General features: G+C 35.0%; 2 protein-coding genes across 4 annotated transcripts in view; one reads left to right on the forward strand and one right to left on the reverse strand.

The window, feature by feature from the left end:
* The window catches only part of LOC149548178 (uncharacterized), a 103,741-nt gene that overhangs the window by 70,126 nt on the left and 6,965 nt on the right, over positions 1-26,650 (reverse strand). Inside the window, exons 3-5 of one of the 3 annotated variants that reach the window (XM_089792221.1) lie at positions 18,445-18,531; positions 11,504-11,594; positions 10,618-10,817 (exon numbers count right to left, since the gene is read on the reverse strand). In XM_089792221.1, the coding sequence (XP_089648347.1) occupies positions 10,618-10,817; positions 11,504-11,583 (280 nt within the window). In that variant the 5' untranslated portion in view covers positions 11,584-11,594; positions 18,445-18,531. Of the gene's footprint in view, positions 1-10,617; positions 10,818-11,503; positions 11,595-12,061; positions 12,212-18,444; positions 18,532-26,650 lie in introns of those variants that run through there. The other 2 variants (XM_089792220.1, XM_089792219.1) reach the window with 2 other exon arrangements.
* LOC149548179 (uncharacterized) lies at positions 1,788-5,732 on the forward strand. Its single transcript, XM_089793659.1, has 6 exons — positions 1,788-3,063; positions 3,203-3,435; positions 3,551-3,703; positions 3,852-4,252; positions 4,390-4,795; positions 4,930-5,732. The coding sequence occupies exons 1-6, from the start codon at positions 2,390-2,392 to the stop codon at positions 5,508-5,510; spliced, it is 2,448 nt and encodes an 815-aa protein (XP_089649785.1). The 5' UTR covers positions 1,788-2,389; the 3' UTR covers positions 5,511-5,732.

Consider the following 26,650-nt stretch of genomic DNA (forward strand, 5'->3'; position numbering starts at 1 on the left):
GAATTATTGCAGATTGGAGGTGACATTCAGTCATTTCATCAGGGCAAAATCTGTGGCCTAAGGCCAATTTTGGAGGATCATTCTGAGAATTGATTTCTGAGGATTTAAGCTATTTGCAAGGGGCCTAAGGCCAGGTTGAAGTTTCTGCATCACTGTTCATTGAAGGATCAGCGAGAGTGGAATTAATTAACATCAAGCAAGGATTTGATTTAGATCATCAGTACGAAACTTACTATTGGGACAGTATTTATTTGACAACTCGAGTGCTGCTACCCTTGGTTCAGGCGCCCATTTTAGGGTGTTTTTCGTCATTTGTTTGGGAGTCAGGAAATTACAAAATTGCAAAGCCTAATCTCCTGGGATGCCATATTAATCGCAAGCGATATTATTAAATTTCCGGCAAGGCAGCTCATATTTGCTTCGATTTTCATTGGAGATTGAGGCGCATCACTCCTAGGGTTATACTGAAGGTGCTAGGAGTTATTGAGAGGCTAGGAAGCGGCTCATACTATTTTATTACCTCACTTCAAATCTAAACAGAGACGACTTCCTCATAAATTCGTGCAGGCTGCATTTGGTCCTCAACCCCCGGAATAATTACTGTTTCTTCATAAGGAATGCAAGGCGATTTCCTAAACAGCATTGGAGATTCCTGCGATCTATAATCAGTCTAGGCGGCATTCGTATTGGTGTTTTTCAATGGTATTTTTGGGTTGCCTTAATTACCCTAACGGGCCTTGCTGCTGATGCCATTAAGGGTGTTTGATCTGCTGAAATACTCACGTGATAGGCTTGAGTCGGCATTCTTTGGTATGGCATTTATCTGGAAGCCAGATGTTGGGGTTTCCAAGCATTTAGACAAGGAAACGGGCGAATTCAATAGCATATGCGGCATCAGTTATTTATTCGGAGTGTGGAAGGTAGATGAAGGTCGAGATCTGAATCCATCACCATTCCGAAAATCTCATGTATGAATTCAGGTTTTGTTTGGTTATATATATTTCAGTCAGGCACTGTTATTTGATTGTTAAAATTTGTCATTATCATAGTGCTTGCATTAAAATTATTTTTTCCTGAATTTTATTACTATCCCTTTGTCTTTGGTTACCATAACATCACGAATTAAAGTTTTGTGCTAAGAGTTTGACGAAGTACCTACAGTCCAAAATTGTTATTTTTAGTGACCCCATATAGTAAGGGATATTTCAGTGGTATCAGAGCTTGTTTGCAAACTATTTGACAAATTGCCACAGTACCGAATTGGGTTTTAGTGACCTTTATAGTCAGGGTTATTTCACTTAAGAATTTTTGGATGTCATGTATATATTGATATTCCGAAAGAAAAGAGAACCAAACTAAAACCATCTGGGAAGAAAAGTATATTATAGGATATAGTGAATCCTCCAAAGGTTACAGAGTTTATGTTCCTGGATACAGAACTATTGAAATCTGTAGAGATGTAAAATTTAAAGAAGATGCTGCTTAGAACCTTTCTAAGAACATTGACGAATCAAACATAGAATCAAATGAGAATCCCACAGTTGAGAATTAAAGGGAGAGTGGTTCCGGAGATCATGAACTCCCTTATTCTAATACAGAAAATGTTGAAGACCCTAACAATAAGAAGAGGCCACTTTGGGCAAGAAAATAGAAGAAAACAAAGTAGAACCTAATGAAGTCTTTAGAGAAAGCAAGAAAAAGAGAAGCCATTCATGCCATGTTGCTCTAGTATCTGAACTCATCAAATCAGAACATAGTTCCAAAAATCGCCATGAAATCGCCGAAATCGCGATAAGATTCATGGCTCCCGATTTTTTTGGAATCGGAAATCGCTGGTGGCGATTTTTTCGCATGAATCGCCTGAATCGCCAAAATCGGCGATTCATGGAAAAAATCGCCAGAATCGCCATCGGGTATCGCCAGAAATCGGCCGCGGCAGCAAGGATAGAAAGTTCAATTTTTTAAAAAAAACACATGTTTTATTTGCTTTCTAAGTTGACTTTCCTCTTTGTTATAACCCTAAAGAGCCTTCTATTTGCTTAGTATGAGTAGAAGAGAGGAAGAGTGAGAGAGAAGAAGAGAAAAGAGAATCCATAGGTTTCCAACCGGCAAGAAGGAAGAGCACCAAAGAGATCAGAAGTCCATTTGGGGAGGCCATAAATTGCATTGGGAGCATTAAGGAGTCAATATCAACACTCCTCAACTCATTTGCAAGAGGTAAGTGTTGGTTTTTTTTTTGCATGTTAGTGTAGTATGCATTTTTTGTTAAATTTTTTTAGTGTTCATTTGCAAATCTTGAATGTTTTTTATTTTTAGTTTTACTAAATTGCAAACTAGGGTTTGTTGTTTTGTAGTTTTTGTTTATTAGTTGCAAACTTTGATTTTTTACATGAATTTTTTTATTGCAGCAGCCCTTTGCTTTCATTTTCCAATTTCCACAATGCGTAAAAAAGATGAATGCTGGAAATATAATGAAGAGTTTCCTGGGAGAACCAAATATCAAACAAAATGTATATTTTGCAAAGAAAAAATAAATTCGGGAGGTATCTATAGATTGAAATACCACATTGCTGGCATACCTGGCCATGATGTCACAGTTTGCACTCAACAAACCGCTGAGGCAAAACGCTCTTGTTTAGTGGCATTAGAAAAAATTGAACAAGACAAGTTGACTAAGAAAATGCAACTTGAAGGGTTAAGAGGTATTGGCTCCCGTGCTCCCACATCCGCAACCGCATCTACATCTGCAAGTGCATCTGCATCAGCTTCCGCATCCGTAGGTTGTGTTGGGGAGGGTTCTTCTAGGCCTCCTTTTCATCCTAGTGCTGGTGCTCATGTGAGTGTTAGTGGTAGTCGGTCTCATACTGAGACAGAGTCCAACACCAACCTATTGCGGCCTAGAGTGCGGAAAAGCAGAATGGATAGTTACTTTGTGCCCCGCACTACTCCTGGCTCCCAACCCACGCTTGAGGGCATGGGTTTGAACAAGGAGATTCATGATGCTGCCAGAAAAGAGATTTGCAAATTCTGGTACTTTTGCAACATTCCATTTATTGCAGCCAGGTAATTGATTCTTTTTTCTTTGTTATCTTCAAAGTTAAAGTTAAAAGTAAAAGTAAAACTTTAATTATATCTACTTGTTTTATGATTTTAGTTTTTGACATCTAAATTTCTAATCAATATCATTATCTATTTGTGACAGGACTCCTTATTGGCAGAACATGATAGATGCAGTTGCCATTTGTGGTCCGGGGTTTAAAGCCCCAACTGAGGCTGAGTTGAGTGGATACCTCCTGGAGGAAATGGTTGAGGATATGAGGCATGAGCTTGAGGACAACCGAAAGGAGTGGATCGAAAAGGGTTGCACCATCATGACTGATGGTTGGACAGATAGGAGGGGAAGAACACTCCTCAATTTTCTTGTATCCTGTGGAGGTGATTGATCATTCTACTTTCCTACATACATAATTTTGAATCGTGATTGACTATTTCAAATTTTGATTTGTTGATTGCTAATAGTAATTATAATTCGTTGTTTTGTTACTTGTAGGATATACCATGTTCCTCAAATCCATTGATGCTTCTGCTCATGTAAAAAACGCCACATACTTATGTGAGGTTATTGAGGAAGTTATAGCAGAGGTGGGGGAACAACATGTGGTGCAAGTGGTGACGGATAATGCAGCAAGTTATGTTGCTGCAGGTAAACTTTTAACTTTTTAAGTTTTGAAAATAAATTTATTTGAATTTTGAACTTTTTCTAATTCTAACTTAGAATTTCTAAGTTTCCTAAGTTCTAAGTTCTAACATGTTTGAAATTTGAATTTCTAATTATCTTAAAATTGTTGTAGGCAAACTTTTGATGGAGAGGCACCCCACCATATTTTGGTCCCCTTGTGCAGCACACTGCCTTGACCTCATGTTGGAGGAAATTGGCAAACTTGAGTGGGTCAAGTCATGTGTGGAAAGGGCAAAAAACATATGTAAGTTTATTTATAATCATTCATTTGTCCTTAGCACAATGAGGAAGTACACAGGAGACAAAGAGTTAGCTCGTCCAGGGATCACGAGGTTTGCCTCGAATTTCATCACCTTGCAGTCCTTGTTGACATCAAGGGATGATTTGAGGAGCATGTTTGTTGGGCGGGAGTGGATTTCATCTTCCTATGCTACGACCACTGCAGGGATAGATGTGGTGGATTGCATATTTGATGATGATGGTTTTTGGAAACCTGCTAGAGAAATACTTAAGGTAATTTTATTGCAATTTAACATTTAATATTTTACAGTTTACTATGCTAATTGTTTAATGATTTAGTTTTACCTTATATTATTGAATTATTCTATGTTTAAGTTTTGACTCAAATTTTTGTTTTACTTTATATGTAGGCCACTGAGCCTCTTGTATCTCTCCTACGAACTGCTGATGGGGAGAAGCCCTCTATGGGCTACATATATGAGGGCATGGATAGGGCCAAGGAGGCCATTAAAGCTCAGTATGCAGGAGTGCAGGAAAAGTATGCCCCTATTTGGGACATCATTGATAGGAGATGGCAGAATCAGCTCCACAGACCCATCCATGCAGCAGCTTACTTTTTGAATTCGGCATTTCGTTTCCGTCCTGACTTCAAGGCGGATGAGGAGGTTCTCACCGGATTATATACAGTGATCCAGAGGTTGAGTACTGATGAGGATAGCAGTGCTGCAATTATTGAGCTTGATAAGTTCAATAATAAAGAAGGGCCACTTTTCTCTAGCAGGGTAGCCATAGATGCTCGGGAAACAATACAGCCAGGTAAAAATTAAATAATATATTCAATGTTCATGAATCTAGATTCTAAACTTAAAGTTGATTATGTAATTTTAGAGTTAACTTGTTATTTGTAATTTGTAAATGAGACTAATTATTTTTATTTTCCCTTATTTCAGATAGATGGTGGCAAATGTTTGGGGCCACAACCCCAAAACTTCAAAAAATTGCCATTCGTATTCTGAGTCAGCCAAGCAGCGCTTCTGGATGTGAGCGCAGTTGGTCCATGTTCGAGCACATCCACTCGAAGAGGAGAAACAGGTTGACAGTGCAGAGGTTGAATGATCTTGTCTTCGTTCATTACAACCTCCGTCTTAGGATCAGACAGATTTTGGGCACTGACTCCTCTCCGATCATTCTGGAGGAGATTGATCCAGAATCAGAGTGGCTCACAGAGGTTGTAGATCCAGTCTTCACTGAGGAAGACCGTGCGTGGATTGACCAGGTGGATATAGAGGCTGAGGCAGCTAGAGCACGTTCTTCAGGCATTGGTAGACGCACACGTGCACGCACAGACACAGGCCCTAGCGACATTCGTGAGCCCATCTTATATGCGGGAGATATGGCTCGACAGTCCTCTAGGACCTACATTAGACGCCTTGCTACTAGGCAGACTGGATACTCAGAGGCTGAGGCTGAGGCTGTAGCCGAGCTTGAGGATGATGTTGAGGATGATGATGACTATGAGCCTGAGGCTTGAGCTGGAGCCTTGTTTTTATATTTTGTTTACAGATATTGATACTGAATCATTGATAGACATATGTTTCAAAGTTTCAAAGTTTCATGGATCTTCATCTTAGATTCTTACATAAATTTATGATTTGATGTCTTATGGATCATCTTACATACATTCTATGATTTAAATCATTATGATCATTTGATTTCTATTTACTTCAGCTAGCCTACAATTTACATTTTAGAATCTTAGATAACATAGTTACGTATGTGATGGATTTTATGTTTCATGTTTATGTATGTTAAGTTTTAACTTCTATTTGATGATGTTATAGTGTGCTTAAGTTATATTCAATAAAGGGTGCATGAAATAAGTTTTAAATTGTTAAAATCTTTAAATTTAACGGGTTTTTTCAAATTTGCCGATTCATCGCCGATTCATTGCCGATTCATTGCCGATTCACGATTCGATTCGACCTTGCCGATTCCGATCCGATTCCGATTCACGTTTCTTTGAATCAGAACCATCAAGTGTTGATGAAGCATTATCATGTCAACCCTGGAAAGATGCAATGATTGAAGAACATCAATGTATATGAAAAAATGATGTATGGGATGTTGTACCTAGACCTAAGGATAAATATGTTGTCTCCTCCAAATGGTTATTCAAAATCAAACATGTTCAAGATAGTAGTATTGAAAAATACAAAGCTAGATTTGTAGCTCAAGATTTTCTCAAAATGCTGGAATTGATTATGAAGAGACATTTGCTCCAGTTGCTCGATACACTTCTATTGAAACCATTATAGCCAGTACAGCATCTAAAGGATGGAAGATAAATCAAATGGATGTAAGATGGCTTTTCTAAATGGTGTTATTGAAGAAGTGTATATAGAACAACCCAAAAGATTTGTCACTCGCGACAAAAATAACTGTGTATAAATTTAAAAAGGCATTCTATTGTCTTAAACAAGCCTCCAAGGCATGGTACAAAAGGATAGACGGATTCTCTCTAAATTAGGATACTCCAAAAATGAAGTTGATCCTAATATATATTTCAACGTATCTTATGGTGATATGATTATTCTTGTATTATATGTTGATGACTTACTAATAACAGGTGAAGACCATCTTATAGCAAAATGCAAACAGGATCTAGCAACTGAATTCGACATGAAAGATCTTGGACTTCTACATTGGTTCTTATGTCTAGAAGTATGGCAAAAGGAAAACTACATTTTCTTAAAACAGGGAAAATACACAGTCGACATCTTGACCAAATTTGGAATGATGGATTGTAAGCCTTTGACTACACCAATGGAAACAAATCTTCACAAGCTTAAAAATAACAAAGTCGAATCTTAACCTACTGATCCAATTTACAACAGCCAGATAATTGGATCACTAATATACCTTGTGAATACTCGTCCTGATATTTGTTATGCAACCAATACATTAAGTCAATTCATGTGCGAACCTAAGAAGATCCACCTCATGGCAGCGAAGCACATCTTACAATATTTATGTGGAGCAATTGGATTTGGTCTTAAATATGATCAAGTTGAGATTTAACTTCATGGGTACTCAGATTTTGACTGGACCAGCAACTCCATTGATCGTAAAAGCCCTACAGGATGTTGTTTTAGTCTTGGTTCAACTACGATTTCTTTTAGCAAAAAACAATCATCTGTCACCCTAACTTCTACAAAAGAAGAATATATAGTTGCCTCCATGGGAGCCAGAGAAGCAATATGGTTAAGAAAGTTGCTAGCTGGACTATTTGGGACACCATTAGAACCTACAGTTATGCATTGTGACAATCAGAGTTGTATTAAGTTGTCAGTGAATCCAGTTTTCCACAACCGATCCAAGCATACTGAAATTCCTTACCATTACATCAAAGATATGGTGGACAGAGATGTTCTCAAGCTAGAATACATCAGCACTAATGAACAAACAGCCGATGTACTCACTAAACCTCTCTCTAAGCCTAAATTGGAGTATTTCAGAGGTAAACTTGGAATGGTTCAAATGTGATTGTAACTATAGGGAATGAATCTTAGTTTTATTAGTTGTTGTAATATATGTACATTCATATAAGTTCTTGATGAAAAGTCACTATCTTATATATGTGTGAAATGTGTCATGAAAGGTGACAATCTTTCATTGACATATATGTTTAGACTCTAGAGGGTAGCTATTGAAAGGTGACGACCTTATCAATAGTTGGACTTGTTAACATGGCAGACTACATTTAGTTGCTGTCCCGGAGTGCCAAAAGTCATGATAATGAACATATCATAATCAAACTTCATTAGATTGTTGTCCCAGAGTGCCGAAGATTATGAACTTGTCATGATATAGATCATGACATTGTGATTTCTTGTTATCTAGAAAACTACATTAAGTTGATGTCCCGAAGTGCCGAAAATCAGATAACCTATTCTCTTGATAAGCATCAAAGAGGTTCATGCCAGTGCACATATCAAGAGAATATGAGTTCATTTGTGATTCACTTCTCCCTTGATAAGAGGGAGTGTTAAAACGTAGCTTCAGTTGAATTCAAGCACATATTATATTTAGTATATGTAATTGCAATACATTCTCACACACACACACACACACACACACATATACATACATAAATATACATGTATGTGTGTATATATACACATATACATATATGTATATATGTGTGTATCTATATATGCATATATATATGTATATATGTATGTGTATATATATTCACACACACACACACACACACACACACACACACACACACACACACACACACACACACATACATACATAAATATACATGTATGTGTGTATATATACACATATACATATATGTATATATGTGTGTATCTATATATGCATATATATATGTATATATGTATGTGTATATATATATGCATCTATATATACATCTATATATATATGTATGTATGTGTATATATATACATCTATATATATATATATATATATATATATATATATATATGTATATATGTATGTGTGTATATATATATATGTGTATATAGATATGTATGTGTGTGTATATATATATACACATACATATCTATATACATATATATATATATAGATGTATATATAGATGCATATATATATATAGATATATATACACATACATATATACACATATATATATATGCATATATACATACACATAGATGTATATATACATGTGTATGTGTATGTATATATGTATATATATGTATATATATATATATATATATATATATATATGTCTTTACTCATAATTATATATACATATACATATATATAATAATTAAAATAATAATAACATATTCTTATCAGGCTTTCCTTTATATTCTCATCGGGCTACATAATATAGACTGTGATATCATTATCGGCAGTATGAACTGACGGGATCTTAGTTTGGTATAAAGGTTTGTGTATGGTTGGGTCCACGTAGGGAAATGACTCTACGTGGCTATAAGCCACATAGAGTCGTGTCTCTACGTAGACTTGACTCCCTGCCCTTATATATATAGTGATAGCGCTGCTGAGTGAAAGACATCGAAAATAACATGTCAAGTATCTTCTGCAGCGATTTGGAACATCAGTCTTAAGCATGATATCATTCACAAGTTCTCTACTGTTTTATATACTGAAATATTAAATTGTTCAATACTACATTATATATAAAAGGTATTCAGATCTATTTTGTTCACAGAAGATCTTGATTCAGTTATTATCAGAAGTTTGTATATATCACTCTATCAGAGATCCTGTAAGCTTTAATACACCAAATAGTACAAAGCAAGTTTTATAAAGCATATACAACCTTGTTTTTGTATTTAATATACTTCATTGTATTCTTGGTATGAGAATATAATTGCATTTACTATGTGCTCATTTTCAAGAAGGCAAATTGTCAAGGAATTGATTCATGTTTAATGAACTTTATAAATGTTCACATGATGTTGAATCCATTCTTGTTAATGGTTGTTGATAAGCGTAGCTTTAGTCTCCACTGACAATATTCAATAAATAAATTGAAGCTGCTGAAAATGTTTTTATATTCGTTAGGAAGAGCTTCTCAATAAATCTTTAATGTTCAAATTTTAAGTTGAAAAATCAGATGTAAATCATACAAGGGAGCTGTACCTCTACATGCAGAGGGAAGGTCCTACTCTTAGTGACTGATCCGGCTCTTGTGAATTGATTTGTCACAATTTTTCCATTGGGCCAAATACATAAAATTTGAAAAGTGATAAATATGTTTGCCAACACCATGTTTCCATAACCAAAATTATCTGGGTAAGGTCTGTTTCAACACTTTTGGGTGGGAAAACTGAGATCTAGAGCCCCAAAAATTTCCTTCCATTGCCCAAAATTGTGTTTTTCTTTTATTTTTTTGTTTTTAATGTTAGAATATAAAATTAAAATACCTTTCCTAAATGTTTGAGCATGGAGATTGACAGCCTTTTCACTAACTAGAGAATACAAGGTTCATCTCACATAAATTGTTGCTTGGAAAAGCACAAGTTTTTCAAAATTAGAAAACTCTGAGGTTAAGAGGTAGACTCAAGAGACAGGACTTATTTTCTTGTCTTATGGATTGACTTTAAGAACCACAGACACAAGTCTCAAATGTTCAAGCTCAATGGTAGGGTTCAAAACAGGGGCATTTCTCTTCTGAGAGGCGTTCGGCAAGTTTTCCCAACAGGACAATCTGCAGAAACAGATCACCCATGCCAGTAGTCAAAGAAGGCTCAAATTAGACACCCTTCAAGCATAGATGTAAAGATAAGATGAAAAAAATGAGCCAAAAATCAAGAGTGCTACCAGAGAGACCTGAAAGTCACAGAGTGGAGTAGCACAAGAGAATAGGTCTGATAAACATAAAAGATCAACTAGCAAAACACTTTAAGCAGTTGTTACTAAAAATAGTTCATTTCATGCAAATATGAGCAAGCATTAGATGAATTCCAATTTTCGTATGCAATTATGATGATACACAAAATGAATTAAGAGACAACTGGCAAAGCAACTGGAAAATGCAACATGCCAGCACACCAATAATTAGAATTTGGAATAATTACAAATGCACAAATAAAAAGGAAAAAAAGAATTCATACCTTTGACTTTCTTGTCACTTGTTTGTTTGACTTCAGAATCAGAATTAAAAGGTGCTTCAGTAGCAGTGTTTTTATTTTCATCAGAAGATGCCCGTGGCTTTTGTCCACAACGCTCAATGTATGTCTCATGACGAAGAAAATTGTGTCGCAGGAGTTTATGCTTCATTATGCATCTAGATAGAATGGAACATGCCTGCAATCTGGAAAAAAAAAACTATAATGTGGATTAAGTTGTGGATAAGCTCACATCATCTTATCCACTGGCGTTTGTATAGCAATATTATGTTAAAGTTTTAGATTCCAAGGGATAATAGGTATCCCATAGTTCCATTTCCCCACCATCACCAACTACTATGTGCAAAGATGGGAGGAACGAGACATCAGCAATCACTGCAAAGATATGTGACTATCTCAATTTTTAAACAAATATATATGATGTTGGCCTCCAGTGTACAGCACTAAAAAAAGTCACACATGGTCATACACAGAGTAAATAATTACCCCTTACACATGCTTTGTCCACAAATACATGTATATATGTATACATACAGTAAGAGTACTAGACACACACACTTGGAGTAGACAAGTGCTAGAGTATTTCTGTACTCTTAGTATGAGAATGGTTGTCTTGCATAAGTACTGCATAGTGAAGGAAAATATTATATTTGTTTATAAATTAGGACAGCCACTACCTCTTTGATCTCTACTGTAAAAGATATATATTTGTTCTTACTCAAAAATAAAAGGACAATTTTAAATTATCATTCTGCAGAGTCAGTCCTCACTATGTAAAAACCAACTACAAAGCATATAGTCAGTCTCTACACAAAGCCTATTTCACCATGCAAGAAATATTGATGATGGAAGAGAGTGTTTTACGGTTTACCTCGATGGCACACATTCCTTGGTATGTTGATTCAAAGAAGTAAATGAATATAAGGTTTGGCTTCTGAATATGGCTGCCATGTATGTTGAGTCTTGGGCACAAACATATAAAACTCAGAAATTAGATACTTTTTAATAAATAGATTGACTGAAAACATAAAAAACCATGGTTCTTCAATGTGATTCATTATATACATATGCAAAAAACGAACCAAGACAAATTTATTTGATATATAACAGCAGTATCATTTGTTGCATTAAACCAAGAATTTTTACATCACACCTATAAAGGAAACTGCTTTCAAACAAAAGGTAAGCTGACATAAGAGTTATTAAAAACAAAACAAAAATAAATTCCTTTAGAACTATATATCACCATACATGATAAGTCATCTAAAAAGTATACATTTATTTATATTCTATCTTCAGTGTATATTAGCTGAAATGGAATGCACAAAATGATATTACGAGTAGGAGAGGACATAGATGAGTCAAGGGTATCCATACCCATTAAAGAGTCTAGAAAGTTAATATCAAATACAAATAAAATCTAGGTTACCAGTTCGGATGCGGGGATGGGTGCAAGTACGCAAATCAGACACATGCTGCATGAATTTGTTTTAGGGGTTTGGATGCATATGGGTACATGTATCTATGTATGTATGTACTGAAAAATAAGAGAAATATACATAATTGTAAAACTAATCATTTCATAGTATGATAGTTGAACATCGATCAATGCCAAATGTCAAAGATAAATATTAAATGTCTATTGATAGTTAAAATAATATTCAAATAAGCTATATCAATGATATTGTATATGTCTATGTTCCCAATTCCAATAAAATTAATTACAATTTTAGTATTACAAAATGTAGTTCATGAAACATGATTCAATGTTCATCAATCATCAAAAGGATAATCAAAAAAATCATCTTTTGGGTTTTCAGCAGCTGTGAGTTCAAGATCACCGTCATCATTTGAACCTAAGTCACAAGGTTTGAGTTTGAGTTCAGAAGTTCGACAAGGTCAAAAAATTCGAAAAAAAATCGACATTAAATCCACTTTATATAATTTTTATAGTATTTTAAATAATATAAATATATCCAATAAATTATCAAGATAGTTTTAGGGGCGGGGGCCCTAGCTCGGTTGGCTAAATCTTCCCTATTGCAAGGGGTTGGTCACGGGTTCTAGTCTCCCCTGTCCCCGTGGTACCGGTGGGCGTGTCACGCTAGCGCTACTGGTCACGTTAAAAAGTTTACCCAGCGCACTACAGTTTATAGGGGGGACCATGCTGCACCCGATTCCTGCAGTATAAATTAGAAAAAATAAAAATAAAAATTATCAAGTAGTTTAACATTACAACATAGATTTGAAATCTTTATAAAAGAATATCACATTGAAAATAAATACAAAGAAAAGTAATTTATAATTTTTAAAACATTAAATTTATAGAACAAAATATATTAATTCAACTATATCATTTTAAAACATAAAATCAAAATGTATTGGTATTTTATCTTAATTTTACAAAACAAAATAAAAATAATAAAAAATAAAAAATACTAAGTTTATTACATTTAAGATTACACATAAATTTAAATAGCATTAAAAAACTATAGTAAATATTAATATTTAAATAAAAAATTAATATACTTCAAACTTAAAAACTAATAAATTATCTTGAATTAATAAAATCATAACACAACAAAAATAACAACAAAATGAAATCGAAAACTATAAAATTAAACATTAAAGAAAAACTCTGAAAGTCAAATGTATTCGGCAGCAATTAACAAAGAATTATCATTTGCCGATGGTATTCAGCAGCGATTAGCAAAGTCCACGTTTCATTCCTGTGATGCGATTCAGCCTTCAGGTTTGATTCGTTGTCGAGATGGCGAACATGTAGGGTGGAACAGTCACCGTCTGTAAAGCGTTCTTTTTCCCAATACTTTTTAGCTGGAAAATATTTTTCAACCACTCGCTGCATGGAAAAAGACGGGGCCATAGCATGATAACCCTAGCTGCTCTTTGAACTATGTAACGATTAAAATTAAAAACCCATCAATGGTTCCAGATGAATTAGAGGGCGAATTTAAGCAAATTTTTTAGATTGTAAAAAATAATTCAGATATTTGAAGGGAACTTTGAAATTTGGAATTTGGTTTGTGGTATGATAGATTGTGATACCACCCTAGCAACATGATTTGAGGATTTTTTTGAGACACTAGATATATTTCATATGTTTTATGCTTATGGTAGGAAGCTAGACAATATTCACATGATGAGTTATGGAGCTATATCTAGGGATACTTTGTATATGCTTTCATTACTCATTTATAGATATTACTTCATGGTGTTATGAGTTATGGATTTCTAAACTAAGACAAAGGCCCTGTGGGAGGGGCTTGGGCTTTTTTTTTGGAGTGGGTAGTTCTATGGTAATTTTTTGGAGAGGCTAAATGTTTAATTGGAATCTTTTCTTATAAAATAGAAGCTCTGACATTTAGCCCTCTCAATTTGAGCAGGTGAAAATGGGACTGGATTTAGTCCCACAAAGGTGAGGTTCAGGCCTACTTGTTTTCTTGAGGAAGTTGTAGGTGATGCTTTAGTGTGACTCCGAACTTTCCTAATTTTTTGCAAGTGGTGCTCCTATGGCTCCAAGCTTTCCGATTTTCTCCTTCCTCCTAAACTCTTTGTAATCTCCTTCGTATAGGCTTCCTATTCAATGATGATTTCGCTATAGTTTTTTTTGTTTTACTCAAAGAAAGCAATGTAAAGGGGGGGTAGTTAGGAAAAAGGGGGAAATGGGACAATGGATATGTAAATGATAAAGATATTTATCTTATTTCCCTCTTTTAAAAAATAAATGTCAAAAGATGTTATTTGTTACATTTCTGAAATTAAATCGATCTTGTGTAATGAATTCATTTAGAAAGTTGTTGTTCATTTCTTAGTTCACCTTCTTCACTTTATACATGCAATTTTGTTATGTGATTCATATATTGCAAACATATTCCAGAAATGATTTCGTTAGGTAAATCAAATGGAAATCTTTAATGAAATTCCAATTTGGATCTTTAACATTAGGGATCCTATTAGGATAAAAATAGTTAGGGAAAAAAAATTACCAAGTCCTGTCGGGTTCCCTGGCAGGGCATTACATAGATCAAATGATTTCACATCATATACCTATACTAATGCAGATTGGATAGCAAGTGTTGATGATAAGAAAAGTACTAGTGGAGGTGCTTTTTTCCTTGGAGGAAGATTGGTTTGATAGTTACGTAAGACGCAAGATTGCATATCACAATCTACTACAGAAGTAGAATATCTGGCAGCAGCAAATAACTGTAATCAATTGTTGTGGATGACATAGATGTTAAAAGATATTGGTATAACTTCCTCTGAGTCTATCATCGTGCATTGTGATAATTTCAAGTAGAATTAACAACATCAAAGAATCCAACATTACATTCAAAAACTAAACATATTGCTATCAAGTATCATTTTTCGAGAAAGTCACCGAGAAGGAAATCATATTGGAATATGTGAGTACAAAAGAGCAAGTAGTAGATATCTTTACTAAATCTTTGCCTAAGGACACCTCTGCATATCTCAAAAACATTCCTGGGGTGATGGCCCCTCCTTATGAACAGTAATTGATATAGGGATACATGAATCCAGTATATTCAGGGCACATTCATTCACTTGGACATGATGCTTGGTGTTGCTCCTTAGGGGGAGTGGTTGTATGGTGCAGAGCTAGTCCTAGAGCTCTTATATGAGGTTTTTGTATAACAGTGTTTGTTGGCACTTGACATTGTTTTTGATTGCAAAATGGCTTGATCGAATACAAGTACTTTGAAGAGTTTATCATCAAAGGGGGAGAGATTGCTTATGAGATTGATATTTGACATTACTTTGGCTCCTTTTCCATTTATGTCAACCAGTGACAGACTCTATGAAAAGCCTCTTCATCTAGGAAGGTATATCTATGAGAAGTTGGAAGACTATATATGTTGAGGATATTCTAATGATTACTTTTGAATTGATAGTTTTTCACCATATGTTGCCCTCAGTGCAAAGGGGGGAGATTGTTGGAAATAGAAGATATTGTTGGCACTTGGAAGTGTTGCAGATATATTGTATTGGTGACATGTTTTGTCATTGATGTCAACACATGTTCTTTGGTTCATGACAGGTTCAAATTCTGTATATCACATGCTGCTTCTCAATTCAGTGTATACACTGGTTAACATATTTGGGTATGCAAGCTTATATTTGAGTAGGAGAATGAGCATAGACATCATGTCTACGTTCGTTGTACTTAATGTGATATTCTGGTTGAGTTAGAATTTACTTTGTGAAGACTAGTAGCAGATTAATGTGCAGGAAAATGTAACAGAGTCGATTACAGTAGTTTTGCCATATATCTTGATGTTGAGCATGGAAGACAATAGAATACTTGTTTGTGCAAGTATGTCCAGACTTGTGAGTCATTTGGCTTACTCTAGAAAGGTCATTGATGTGTAACATGTGATGCATTTTACTGAAAGCCGATTAGGTTGTGTAGTGTGTAAATTATCATTGGCAAATGTTATATTCTTATTGTATCATGTGAAACACTTCATGTAATTTTTGTGTAGATGCCTATGAAAGGGTGTATGCCTTAGCATGGTCTTGTGTAATTGTTCTACATTCGGGAAGCCCTACTTAATTAATTATTTGTAATGGGTGTAAAGGAAAGTTATTTTCCCTGTTTAGGATGCATGGATGGGATTATAGATGTGAGCCTTGATGTTGGATTATCAGAGCATAGCAAAGAAGTTGTTTGGATGCTTGTGAAGAGGTATGAGGGGAATCTATCATTCCTAGTGGACTTCAGAGAAATTGTTTTGGCAAATAACTTGTTGATCATGCTTGTTGGATATGCTATCCTAAAAGATCTATCTTTCACTTTTGTTCATTTGGACAATGGGTCTACTAGTTCTCATCAACCTTTAATAGAGTTAGAACCTTCTAACAAGGGTTCAAGGTCTCCTAATAGGGATTCGTTCTTTAACAGGGACTGTTGTACTAAATGCATTGTATTTGACTCCTAACAGAATCACATCCTTTCATAAGGAACTTATATATTAGTACACTATCTCGTGGGTCTCATCATGACCTGGGTTTTCCCCCTTGATCAAGGGTTTTCCTCGAAGACAAAAATCAATGTGTTATGGTGCATGGTTTTTTATTGTTGTGCTTCATTGTTTTAATTGCTGGTGATCAATTTTATAAATTTGGATTTAATTATATTTGCTCACAACTGATTCAGCTCCCTCCTCCTCTCATAGTTGTGGTGTGTGGACTGGACTTCTTAACATGGTTTGTGTTCAGGTAACTAGTTGTTCCTTATTGCATTCTTCATTGCAATTTAGGGAAGTCCCTTTGGTTTAGTAGAGCTTGAAGTAAAAGGTTTTACTTTTACCCACCTTAGTAAATTGGTCTATTGTTCCCCAATTTCATGTCCCCTTCTTAGGTGACAGACAGTTGAGTAGGGAGTGATCTATCATCGAGTTCCTAGAGGCCAATGGAGTGTCGAAAAAGGGAACCATACTAAGGCTTGTGGAGCTACACAAAGGCTTTATAAGCCATTCTAGACAGTCTGAGGCAATTTCCTAGATTTTAGAAGGGGTTCCTGATTTTTAGGGATTGTCCGGGAGTTGACCAAAATGCAGTAGAAGACCTTCGGGATCATTCTAGAGGTTTTGGTTGTAGTTACTATTTTGAGGGAAGGTCCCAACTTTTTAGGAGGGGATTGCTACTCGACTATCTAACCACTCAGAGGTTTGAGGAGCATTGCAGAGTAGCTTAGGGGTGTTTATCATTGATTTGAAAGAGTCTCCTATTTTTAGAAAAAACCCTAATTTTTAGGTAACTGTCACTAGCACTGCTACACCCAAACATCACCTTGGCACTAGCGGCAGCTTCAATTTTCAGTTTGCTGGCCAAATGACAAGTTTATGAATAAATTTGGGCTATTAAAGTATTTCTTTTAATATTTTAATTAATAAATAACAGGAGATGACTCAATAAAAAAAACATAGTATTAATAAAAAGGTCCCCATGGCATGCATCCTTACATATATTAATGTTGTTTTTTAAAAAGGGGGACTTTGGTTGAGAATAATACCCTCAATGGGTCAATCTCTTTATGAAATCATTTACTTTAAAAAAAAAACTTTATAAAATAAGAGGAAAACCCTGAAAAGGTACAGGTAGGATTTGGACAGAATGAAGTAACATTGGGACAGCCATTTTGAGTATTCAAAATTCATACATCATCATTTTGGAGATTGGAGCTCAGAAAACTGAAATGAGTTGCATAGCAGATTGGTCTTCCAAGAATGAAAAATCTTGGGGAATATACAGTTAGACAAAAACCCATCTCTCTGGCCTAAATCTGGCCGTACCTATTCTTAGTATACAGTGATTACAGCCCTATCTAGCCGGTACATTAGGGTATGAGCAAGAATTAGGCCACAAGTGCATCAGCCTGAGATTCTGTCTCAGACAATTGGAAGAGTCATCATTTCTGGATGCAGGGTTTTGAGTCATAAGCAGGTACTGAATTGAAATTATTATCATTACTGTTGCAGTTTGTCTGTGAGCAGACCAGCCCCAGTGAAAAATCAGAATTGTTTATGTGCTTAGGACTGTCACAGAAATCTCAGAATTGCCCACCTGCGTGGGGATATGTTTGAAGAATTCACAGTCAAATAAAGAAATCAGAATTTGTAATTATTGTGTGAGTTTAATTGTTAGTTCTTTTCCTTCAGCATTTCCTATTAAACTCAAGCATTTGCATCTTTATTCACTAAAAAAAACTCAGAAAATTCAGAAAAAAAATAGAATTCTGTTCAGACAGTTGGGGATCTTTCATCCAACCTGATCATAGATTTGTGGTTTCATTCCCAAGATTGACACCCTCTGCACTTGGGAGAAGATTTATCTTCAGGGATTTGGTAGCCACAACTGCAAGCACCAATAAAATGTATGGATGATGAATACCCTTTTGGTAACTTTTTTTTATTTGGGAGCTCTAACCTGTGGTAAAATTTTATAACTTCTCACCAAATACTGCCCAATAATTGTAAGTATAGTCCATTTTTGTCTATTGAAAAAAACTACCTCCTATGGATCTCATCACCTACAAATATAAAAATGTTAACTCACAACTTAGTTCTTCCTAGACAAACCTTGAAGAAAAGGAAAAATACTTAACAGTTTTAACTATTGAGCATGTTCATTTTGCTCTATCTTTAATCTTTTTCAGAGTTTCTGAATTATGAAGTTTGAGGCACAAGAGAAACTAAACAAGAAGTTCCTATGAAGTTTGAGTATGATGCATCAATGATAAATCATACTTGGCATCTTGTTGATGGATATCTGCAATAGAAGGGAGTAATTTTAAGGGACATTTGCTCCTACTGCTAAGATAGTCACATTTCGGTTGCTTCTTTCCACAGCCACTTAAGTTGGTCAGAAGGTGTATCAAATGGATGTCAAAAGCATTTTTAATCTAGACTTTACAATGTGGGTACCATGGAGAGAAGATATTATTGAAATGATTGGTTAATCTGTTGCAAACTTGGAACACATGGTTTTTGTGGTGCCAACCTAAGATGGCTGTCATAAAAGAAACAATCTACCTAATCCACCCTGTTATTTTTAGAAAGGTCTGGTGTTGCATCCCAAATTTTGGCCTAATTTTTAAATTTGATCATAACCGTTGGTTTAACGAATTATTTCTTTCATGATCGTGAAACAAGTTAGTTAATTATATACATTGTATCAATTGTTAACAAATTATTTCTTTTTTTGACCATGTGAAGAGAGTTAGTTAATTATATACATTGTACCAACTGAAAACAAATTATTTCTTTCATGATCATGTGAAATGAGTTAGTTATTATAGACATTGATGAAAATAATCAAGTAACCTATAATTGTCATTAGATGATTGACAATTGTTTAATTGGAACTAATGATTAATATGTTTTTGAATTAATATCTTGGCAAGAATGTTTTGCTTGAGTGATTGCAGGCAGAAGACCGAAGAGGGGGAAAGCATTGTTAAACGGGATCATTGGAAGGGGATGGTCGATTGGTTCAGTCATCAGGATCAGTAGGTATGACCTAAGACTACCATGGAAAGGATACGAAGATTTGACCACAAGTTAAATTATGGGACCACATGAGCTATTAGGAAAGCAATATAATAAAAACTTAAAATAATCTAAATTAAATATAATTCATACCTTTGAAGATTTATTATTGAATTTTCTTATTCAATCATTATTATAAACCCTTAAATACGAATACATATATATAAAAATGAAGTGGCACCAATAAATTATAATTTTATAATCTAATGATGTCACCTCATCAATATATACACGTGAACGTCTATAAGAGCATATAATAATAATAAAATAAAATTTAAAACTCTTTAACTCCTTATTCTTTTTCCCTCTTTATTTCTCTCCTTTATAATTCAAATTTGTGATGCATTAAAATGGCCTTCTTGATAAACGAAGGTAGCCGAGAAGTCAAGGCCGGCCATTAAAAAGAATACCATGAATCATGTTAGACACAACTTCCTTTCTTTCTACATTGCTCTACCTTTTCTTCTATCTATTACGACCTATTGCGACCTCTCGGCAAGCCGAGTGATAACATTTTCAAAATGATATCAGTTCAGAACTTCCAATTCCAATTTGTTCCTTCTTCCCTTTCATCCATCAACGAAAGGAATACAGAGCAAAGGATATTCCATGGGTGATCATTTATTCCGGCCGCGGGTGGAAGAAATCATCTTGTTGCAGGTCATGTGAATCTTGCTAAGTCCAATCCGATGCTAATCAGATTTTTCTTTCCTTTTTTTTCTCAATGTTATACTAAAAAGTTAGTACTCTGTTTGGTACGTCTACCATTATTTGATGCTGATGCTACAGTAGAATTTAAACACAGGTTTGAATGGAATGTGTATTATAAAAACGTAACTTCCACCCTTAGTAAGAACTCCATAGGGACTGATATCTTGCCTCCAGATTTTCTACCAAGTAACCATGAGATTGTTTCAGTTATGGATTTGGAAGATGGAAACTATAATGAATTCCATGAATCAATAGTCATGCCTATGTTATCACTATTTCTCCAACATTTTGCAGAGGTGTAAATAATGTCATAATGCTCAAACACCCAGGAATTCACTGGCAAAGAACCCATGAATGGTGAAGAGGTGTAAATAAAATAGAATGGATATAATCTCTCTAGCACCTAGGATTCACCAGCAAAGAAGCCATGAATGGTGAAGAGGTGAAGATAACCTGCAAGAATCAAGAATGAAATCAGATAACTATGTAATAAAAACACATAATAGCTCATGCATGTCCTAATAATGAAATCTATTGTCAAGTTGAGTGGTGGGGATTGGGTTTACGAACCCGAATTGAAATCCTTGGCCAAGGTGGTTAAAGGCATATGTGCAAATCATGAGATCTTTTTGTTTGTCCATAAGCTTCAGTTATTTAGGAATAACTGATGGGGCACTCAAACCATCGAGTAGCTCGGATGGCTAAACTTAAGAACATCCCAAGCCCGATCCTGAGGTAGGGAGGGTCATTCTATTAAGTTAAGATGAATGGGGATAAGTATGGTCCGAGGTTGGGAGGTTAAGCCTATGTCAATGCTTCTCCTCTCACCAATGTTGAGGCTTGAACAACATGACAAAGGGATTCCTCCATTATTTCTATATGTTTCTTTTGCACTTTTACCTTTAGATCCATAGAAGAATAAATAGATAGTTTAGATTTATAAAAGCATAAATTCAATGATTATATTAGTTGATAAAGAAGATAGCTGTTACTTTACTTTCAGCTGAACATGTTATCAGTTAGAAATGGTTAAAATGTTAGCAATGTATTCAATTATTTATTTTGTTATATCAGTTGAATATAAGTTGCAAATAGAATAGAAAGCAGTTACTTCTTTCTAGTTAGATTAGTTGATGGAAATCATTGTCATGTGAAATGGAATCAGTTATTTGTTAATTAGGTGTTTTAAATTGGTTAGGAAAATTCGTTTGTTACATATGGTATCAAAGCACTGGGTTTGACACTGAACCTAGGGCACCTTACCTTCTTGAAACCTGAAAGATTTTGGACTGATTACAGGATGCAAGTAGGTAAAACACCTCGCAAGAAGACTCGACGCCCCGTCTTTCCCTATCTCATTAAAAACATGACTAAATATGACTACACCTGTTGTTCTATACCTTAAGACAACGAAACTCTGGATCAGGCAATTTAGCGGATGAAGAAAGAAAGAGTCAAGTGGACTCCTACTAACAAAGCAGCATATAGAAACAAGCTGATTCAAAGCTGGAACACTCGGCAAAGCAATCCTCTTTTACAGTTTCATAGATCCTAGATGGTGCACAATATGTACCAATCTAAACCAAAATTAAGTGCTACAAAGCAAGAGTAAATGTTATTTTGATGTAAACATCCTCAATAGAGGAAATTTTTGTAAATAAGGTTGCTCTAACTGAATTGACAAAATATAAATTAATTTATTTGCAATTCATGTGTTTGCAAGACTTCTTTTTGTAAAATCTCTTCTTCTTCCACTTAATTGACACAATTGTAAATTAACAGGTGGGAACCATAAACATAAAATGAACAGCAACGAGAACACTGTAAATCAAGACATAATTCGTGAGAAAACCCAATCTTCTACTGATTTGCTACTTCAGATCTTGCAAGAAACGCAGCTGAAATTAGAAATAATGGAAAAAAAAATGAGTGAAATGGCAACCTAGATAGGGCAGAACAGCGAGGAAACTCAAACTTCACCACCTCCTAGAGTGGAGACAGAAGTCTTTGAGCATAACAAAACCTCCTCTCCCAAGCAATCGGAAAAACAAAAGAAGAAAGAGATAGTGGCTGATTTGTCAGCAGACATTAAAAAAATAAAACCACCAAAGTTTTCTAGTTCTGAGTCCAAGGAGAAAGCAGAAGCTTGGTTAACTGAGATGGAACAATATTTTGAGATTAGGAATTTCTCTGAAACCTCAAAAGCAGTTTGGGGAATATATCATTTTACCGGAGAACCTGCAACCTGGTGGGGAAACACCAAAGTTGAACAAAACATAAAAACCACTGAGATCACCTAGGAAAAATTTGTGAACATTTTTGGAAACCACTAGCTGCCTCAGTCCTTTTATGATCAAAAACTTTTAGAGTTCCAAAACTTAAAACAAGGAGACATGTCAGTACATAAGTACTGGGAGAAATTCACTCGATTGTTAAAATACATGCCACTATATCAGCAGGACCCCAATTTGAAGGCGAGGAAATTCATCATGGGTTTGAACAATAGGATAGGAGGAGCTATTGATGTTCTCGCTCCTCGAACCATGGAAGAAGCTCTAGAAAAGGCTGTTTGACAAGAGCACAAGATCAAGAAGGATGACTCTATCCAAGACAATAGGAGAAAGACAACCTGGAAATCAGAGGGTGCTGATTTTGGGCCCTAGAAAAAGTAATTTAAGTACTACAAATATAGCAAACCAGAGTTAAAGGGCAATGGAATTAAGGATGCTAAAAGCAATTATAATACAAATAAGAACAACAAGAATAATGAAAAAAAGGGACCACTAGGAGGATGTTTTACCTATGGAGGAGATCATTATGCAAACTGGTGCCACAGTAAACCTAACATCAGCCAGGCACAACGACCACCTTTACCGCAACAAAGTCTTTCAACAGAGGATTCACACATCCCTAGATAATAGACAGGCAAATCAACAGATAGGCCCCATTGAAACTCTGGGTGCGAGAACCAAGGGTGGTAGAGGTAAGACCACTCAGAATACTCGAGGTGCGTAAGCTACGCTTATGAAATCAGGAAGTGACTCAGTGCAAGGTCCAATGGTACCAATATGCTGAGGATTATGCCACTTAGGAGGATTATCATGACATTTTTCAAAGATACCCCCTCTCTTTTCTCTGAAAACTGAAAACTAAATATTTCTTTTCTTCCTATATAAACTGACTAAGTATTACTTAAGTTTGTTATTATGTTCATTGAGGACGATAAAAAATCTAAGGGGGTGGGTATGTTACATCCCAAATTTTGTCCTAATTTTTAAATTTGATCATAACTGTTGGTTTAACGAATTATTCTTTCATGATCATGTGAAACAAGTTAGTTAATTATATACGTTGTATCAATTGTTAACAGATTATTTCTTTTCCTGACGATGTGAAGTGAGTTAATTAATTATATACGTTGTACCAACTGAAAAAAAATTATTTCTTTCATGATCATGTGAGATGAGTTAATTATTATAGACATTGACGAAAATAATCAAGTAACCTATAACTGTCATTAGATGATTGACAATTGTTTGATTGGAATTAACAATCAATATATTCTTAAATTAATGTTTTGGTGAGAATGCTTTCCTTGAGTGATTGCAGGCAAAAGACTGAAGAGGGGGGAAGCATTGCTAAATAGGATCATCGGAAAGGGATGGTCAATTGGTTCAGTCATCAGGATCGGCAGGTATGACCTAAGACTACCTTGGAAATGATACAAATATTTGACCACAGGTTACATTATGGGACCGCATGAGCTATTAGGAAAACAATATAATAAAAACTTAAAATAATCTAAATTAAATATAATTCATACCTTTGAAGATTTATTATTGAATTTTCTTATTCAATCATTATTATAAACCCTTAAATATGAACACATATATAAAAATGAAGTGGCACCAATAAATTATAGTTTAATAATCTAAGGATGTCACCTCATCAATATATACACATGAACGTCTATAAGAGTGTATAATAATAATAAAATAAAATTTAAAACTCTTCTACTCCTTATTCTTTTTCCCTCTTTATTTCTCTCCTTTATAATTCGAATTTGTGATGCATTCAAATGGCCTTCTTGATAACCGAAGGTAGCCGAGAAGTCGAGGCCAGCCGTTAAAAGAATATCATGAATCATGTTAGACACAACTTCCTTTCTTTCTGCATTGCTCTACCTTTTCTTCTATCTGTTACGACCTCTCAGCAAGCCGAGTGATAACGTTTTCAAAACGATATCAGTTCAAAACTTCCAATTCCAATTTGTTCCTTCTTCCCTTTCATCCATCAACGAAAGGAATACAGAGCAAAGGATATTCCGTGGGTGATCATTTATTCCAGACACGGGTGGAAGAAATCATCTTGTTGCAGGTCATGTGAATCTTGCTAAGTCCAATCCGATGCTAATCAGATTTTTCTTTCCTTTCTTTTCTCAATGTTATACCAAAAAGTTAGTACTCTGTTTGGTATGTCTACCATTATTTGATGATGATGCTGCAGTAGAATTTAAACACTGGTCTGAATGGAATGTGTATTATAAAAATGTAACTTCCACCCTTAGTCGGAACTTCATAGGGACTGATATCTTGCCTCTTGATTTTCTACCAAGTAGCCATGAGATTGTTTCAGTTATGGATTTGGAAGAAGGAAACCGTAATGAATTCCATGAATCAATAATCATGTCTGTGTTATCACTATTTCTTCAACATTTTGCAGAGGTGTAAATAATGTCATAATGCTCAAACACTGAGGAATTCACCAACAAAGAACCCATGAATGGTGAAGAGGTAAAGATAACCTGCAAGAACCAAGAATGAAATCAAATAACTATGTAATAAAAACACATAATAGCTCATGCATGTCCTGATAATGAAATCTATTGTCAAGTCGAGTGGTGGAGATCGAGTTTATGAACCCAAATTGAAATCCTTGGCCAAGGTAGTTAAAGGCATATATGCCAATCATGAGATCTTTTTGTTTGTCCATAAGCTTCAGTTATTTAGGAATAACTGATGGGGCACTCAAACCACCGGGTAGCTCAGATGGCTAAACTTAAGAACATCCCAAGCTCGATCCCGAGGTAGGGGAGGCCATTCTATTAAGTTAGGATGTGTGGGGATAAGTATGGTCTGAGGTTGGGAGGTTAAGCCTATGTCAATGCTTCTCTCACCAATGTCGAGGCTAGAACAACATGACAAAGGGATTCCTCTATTATTTCTGTATGTTTGTTTTGCACTTTTACCTTTAGATCCATAGAAGAATAAATAGATAGTTTAGATTTCTAAAAGCATAAATTGAATGATTATATTAGTTGATAAAGAAGATAGTTGTTACTTTACTTTCAGCTGAACATGTTATCAGTTAGAAATGGTTAAAATGTTAGCAATGTATTCAATTATTTATTTTGTTATATCAATTGAATATAAGTTGCAAATAGAATAGAAAACAGTTACTTCTTTCTAGTTAGATTAATTAATGAAAGTCATTGTCATGTGAAATGGAATCAGTTATTTGTTAATTAGGTGTTTTAAATTGGTTAGGAAAATTCGTTTGTTACATCTAGGATTGAGAGGTACAACCTCTACATGAATTTCAATCTTTAGAAACTCCATTTTTATGGCACCATAATTCAAGCACTAATTTTTCCCTTATATCCTATATAGGAGAGAGAGCATACCATTCTTTCCAATTGCGACTAAATAACACAAACAAGGTGACCAAGTATGAAGCTCTGGTCCTCATAGTACAATTGGCATAAGAAAGAAAGGTTTAAACTCCAAGCTATTTTTGAAAAAAGTCGAACTAGAAATCAAACAAGTCAATGCCCTCTGCACCAAAACAGTATGAGTTGGACAGTAAATCCATCAATGGCATATTTGGTTAATCTCAAGCTTTTGATACACACTAGCAAAAATGTGAGACTTGTAATTACCACTTTCATTAGTGAATTTAAAAGCTCCTAAGCATAGAAGCATTAATCATTTGGGGAATAAGATGACAAACCAAAGGAGTAGAATTTTTTTGAAAAAATTGGGGAATTTTTTGGATTTACAAAAGAATATGAAAAATTGAAGAAAATTTGTCAGGAACTGCTTTATTTAAAATTAGAGGGTGTTTCCATAGCATAGATGGTAAAAGACATATATAATGATCAAAGAACTTGCACAACTTCCTCCTGATATATTTTAAACTTGGAGGACTCAAGGTAT

The sequence above is a fragment of the Cupressus sempervirens genome, chromosome 7 (assembly GCF_028749045.1).
Source record: "Cupressus sempervirens isolate cs-2001-9-10 chromosome 7, ASM2874904v1, whole genome shotgun sequence".
In the NCBI taxonomy this organism is placed as follows: Eukaryota; Viridiplantae; Streptophyta; class Pinopsida; order Cupressales; family Cupressaceae; genus Cupressus; species Cupressus sempervirens.

What these genes read in the sequence shown, in the direction of transcription:
- LOC149548179 (XM_089793659.1), top strand. Translation starts at nt 2,390, where the DNA reads ATGAATTTTTTTATTGCAGCAGCCCTTTGCTTTCATTTTCCAATTTCC. An exon ending in TTTTCTTGTATCCTGTGGAG is followed by an intron (nt 3,436 to 3,550) that starts GTGATTGATCAT and finishes TGTTACTTGTAG; the next exon opens with GATATACCATGTTCCTCAAA. An exon ending in AGCAAGTTATGTTGCTGCAG is followed by an intron (nt 3,704 to 3,851) that starts GTAAACTTTTAA and finishes AAATTGTTGTAG; the next exon opens with GCAAACTTTTGATGGAGAGG.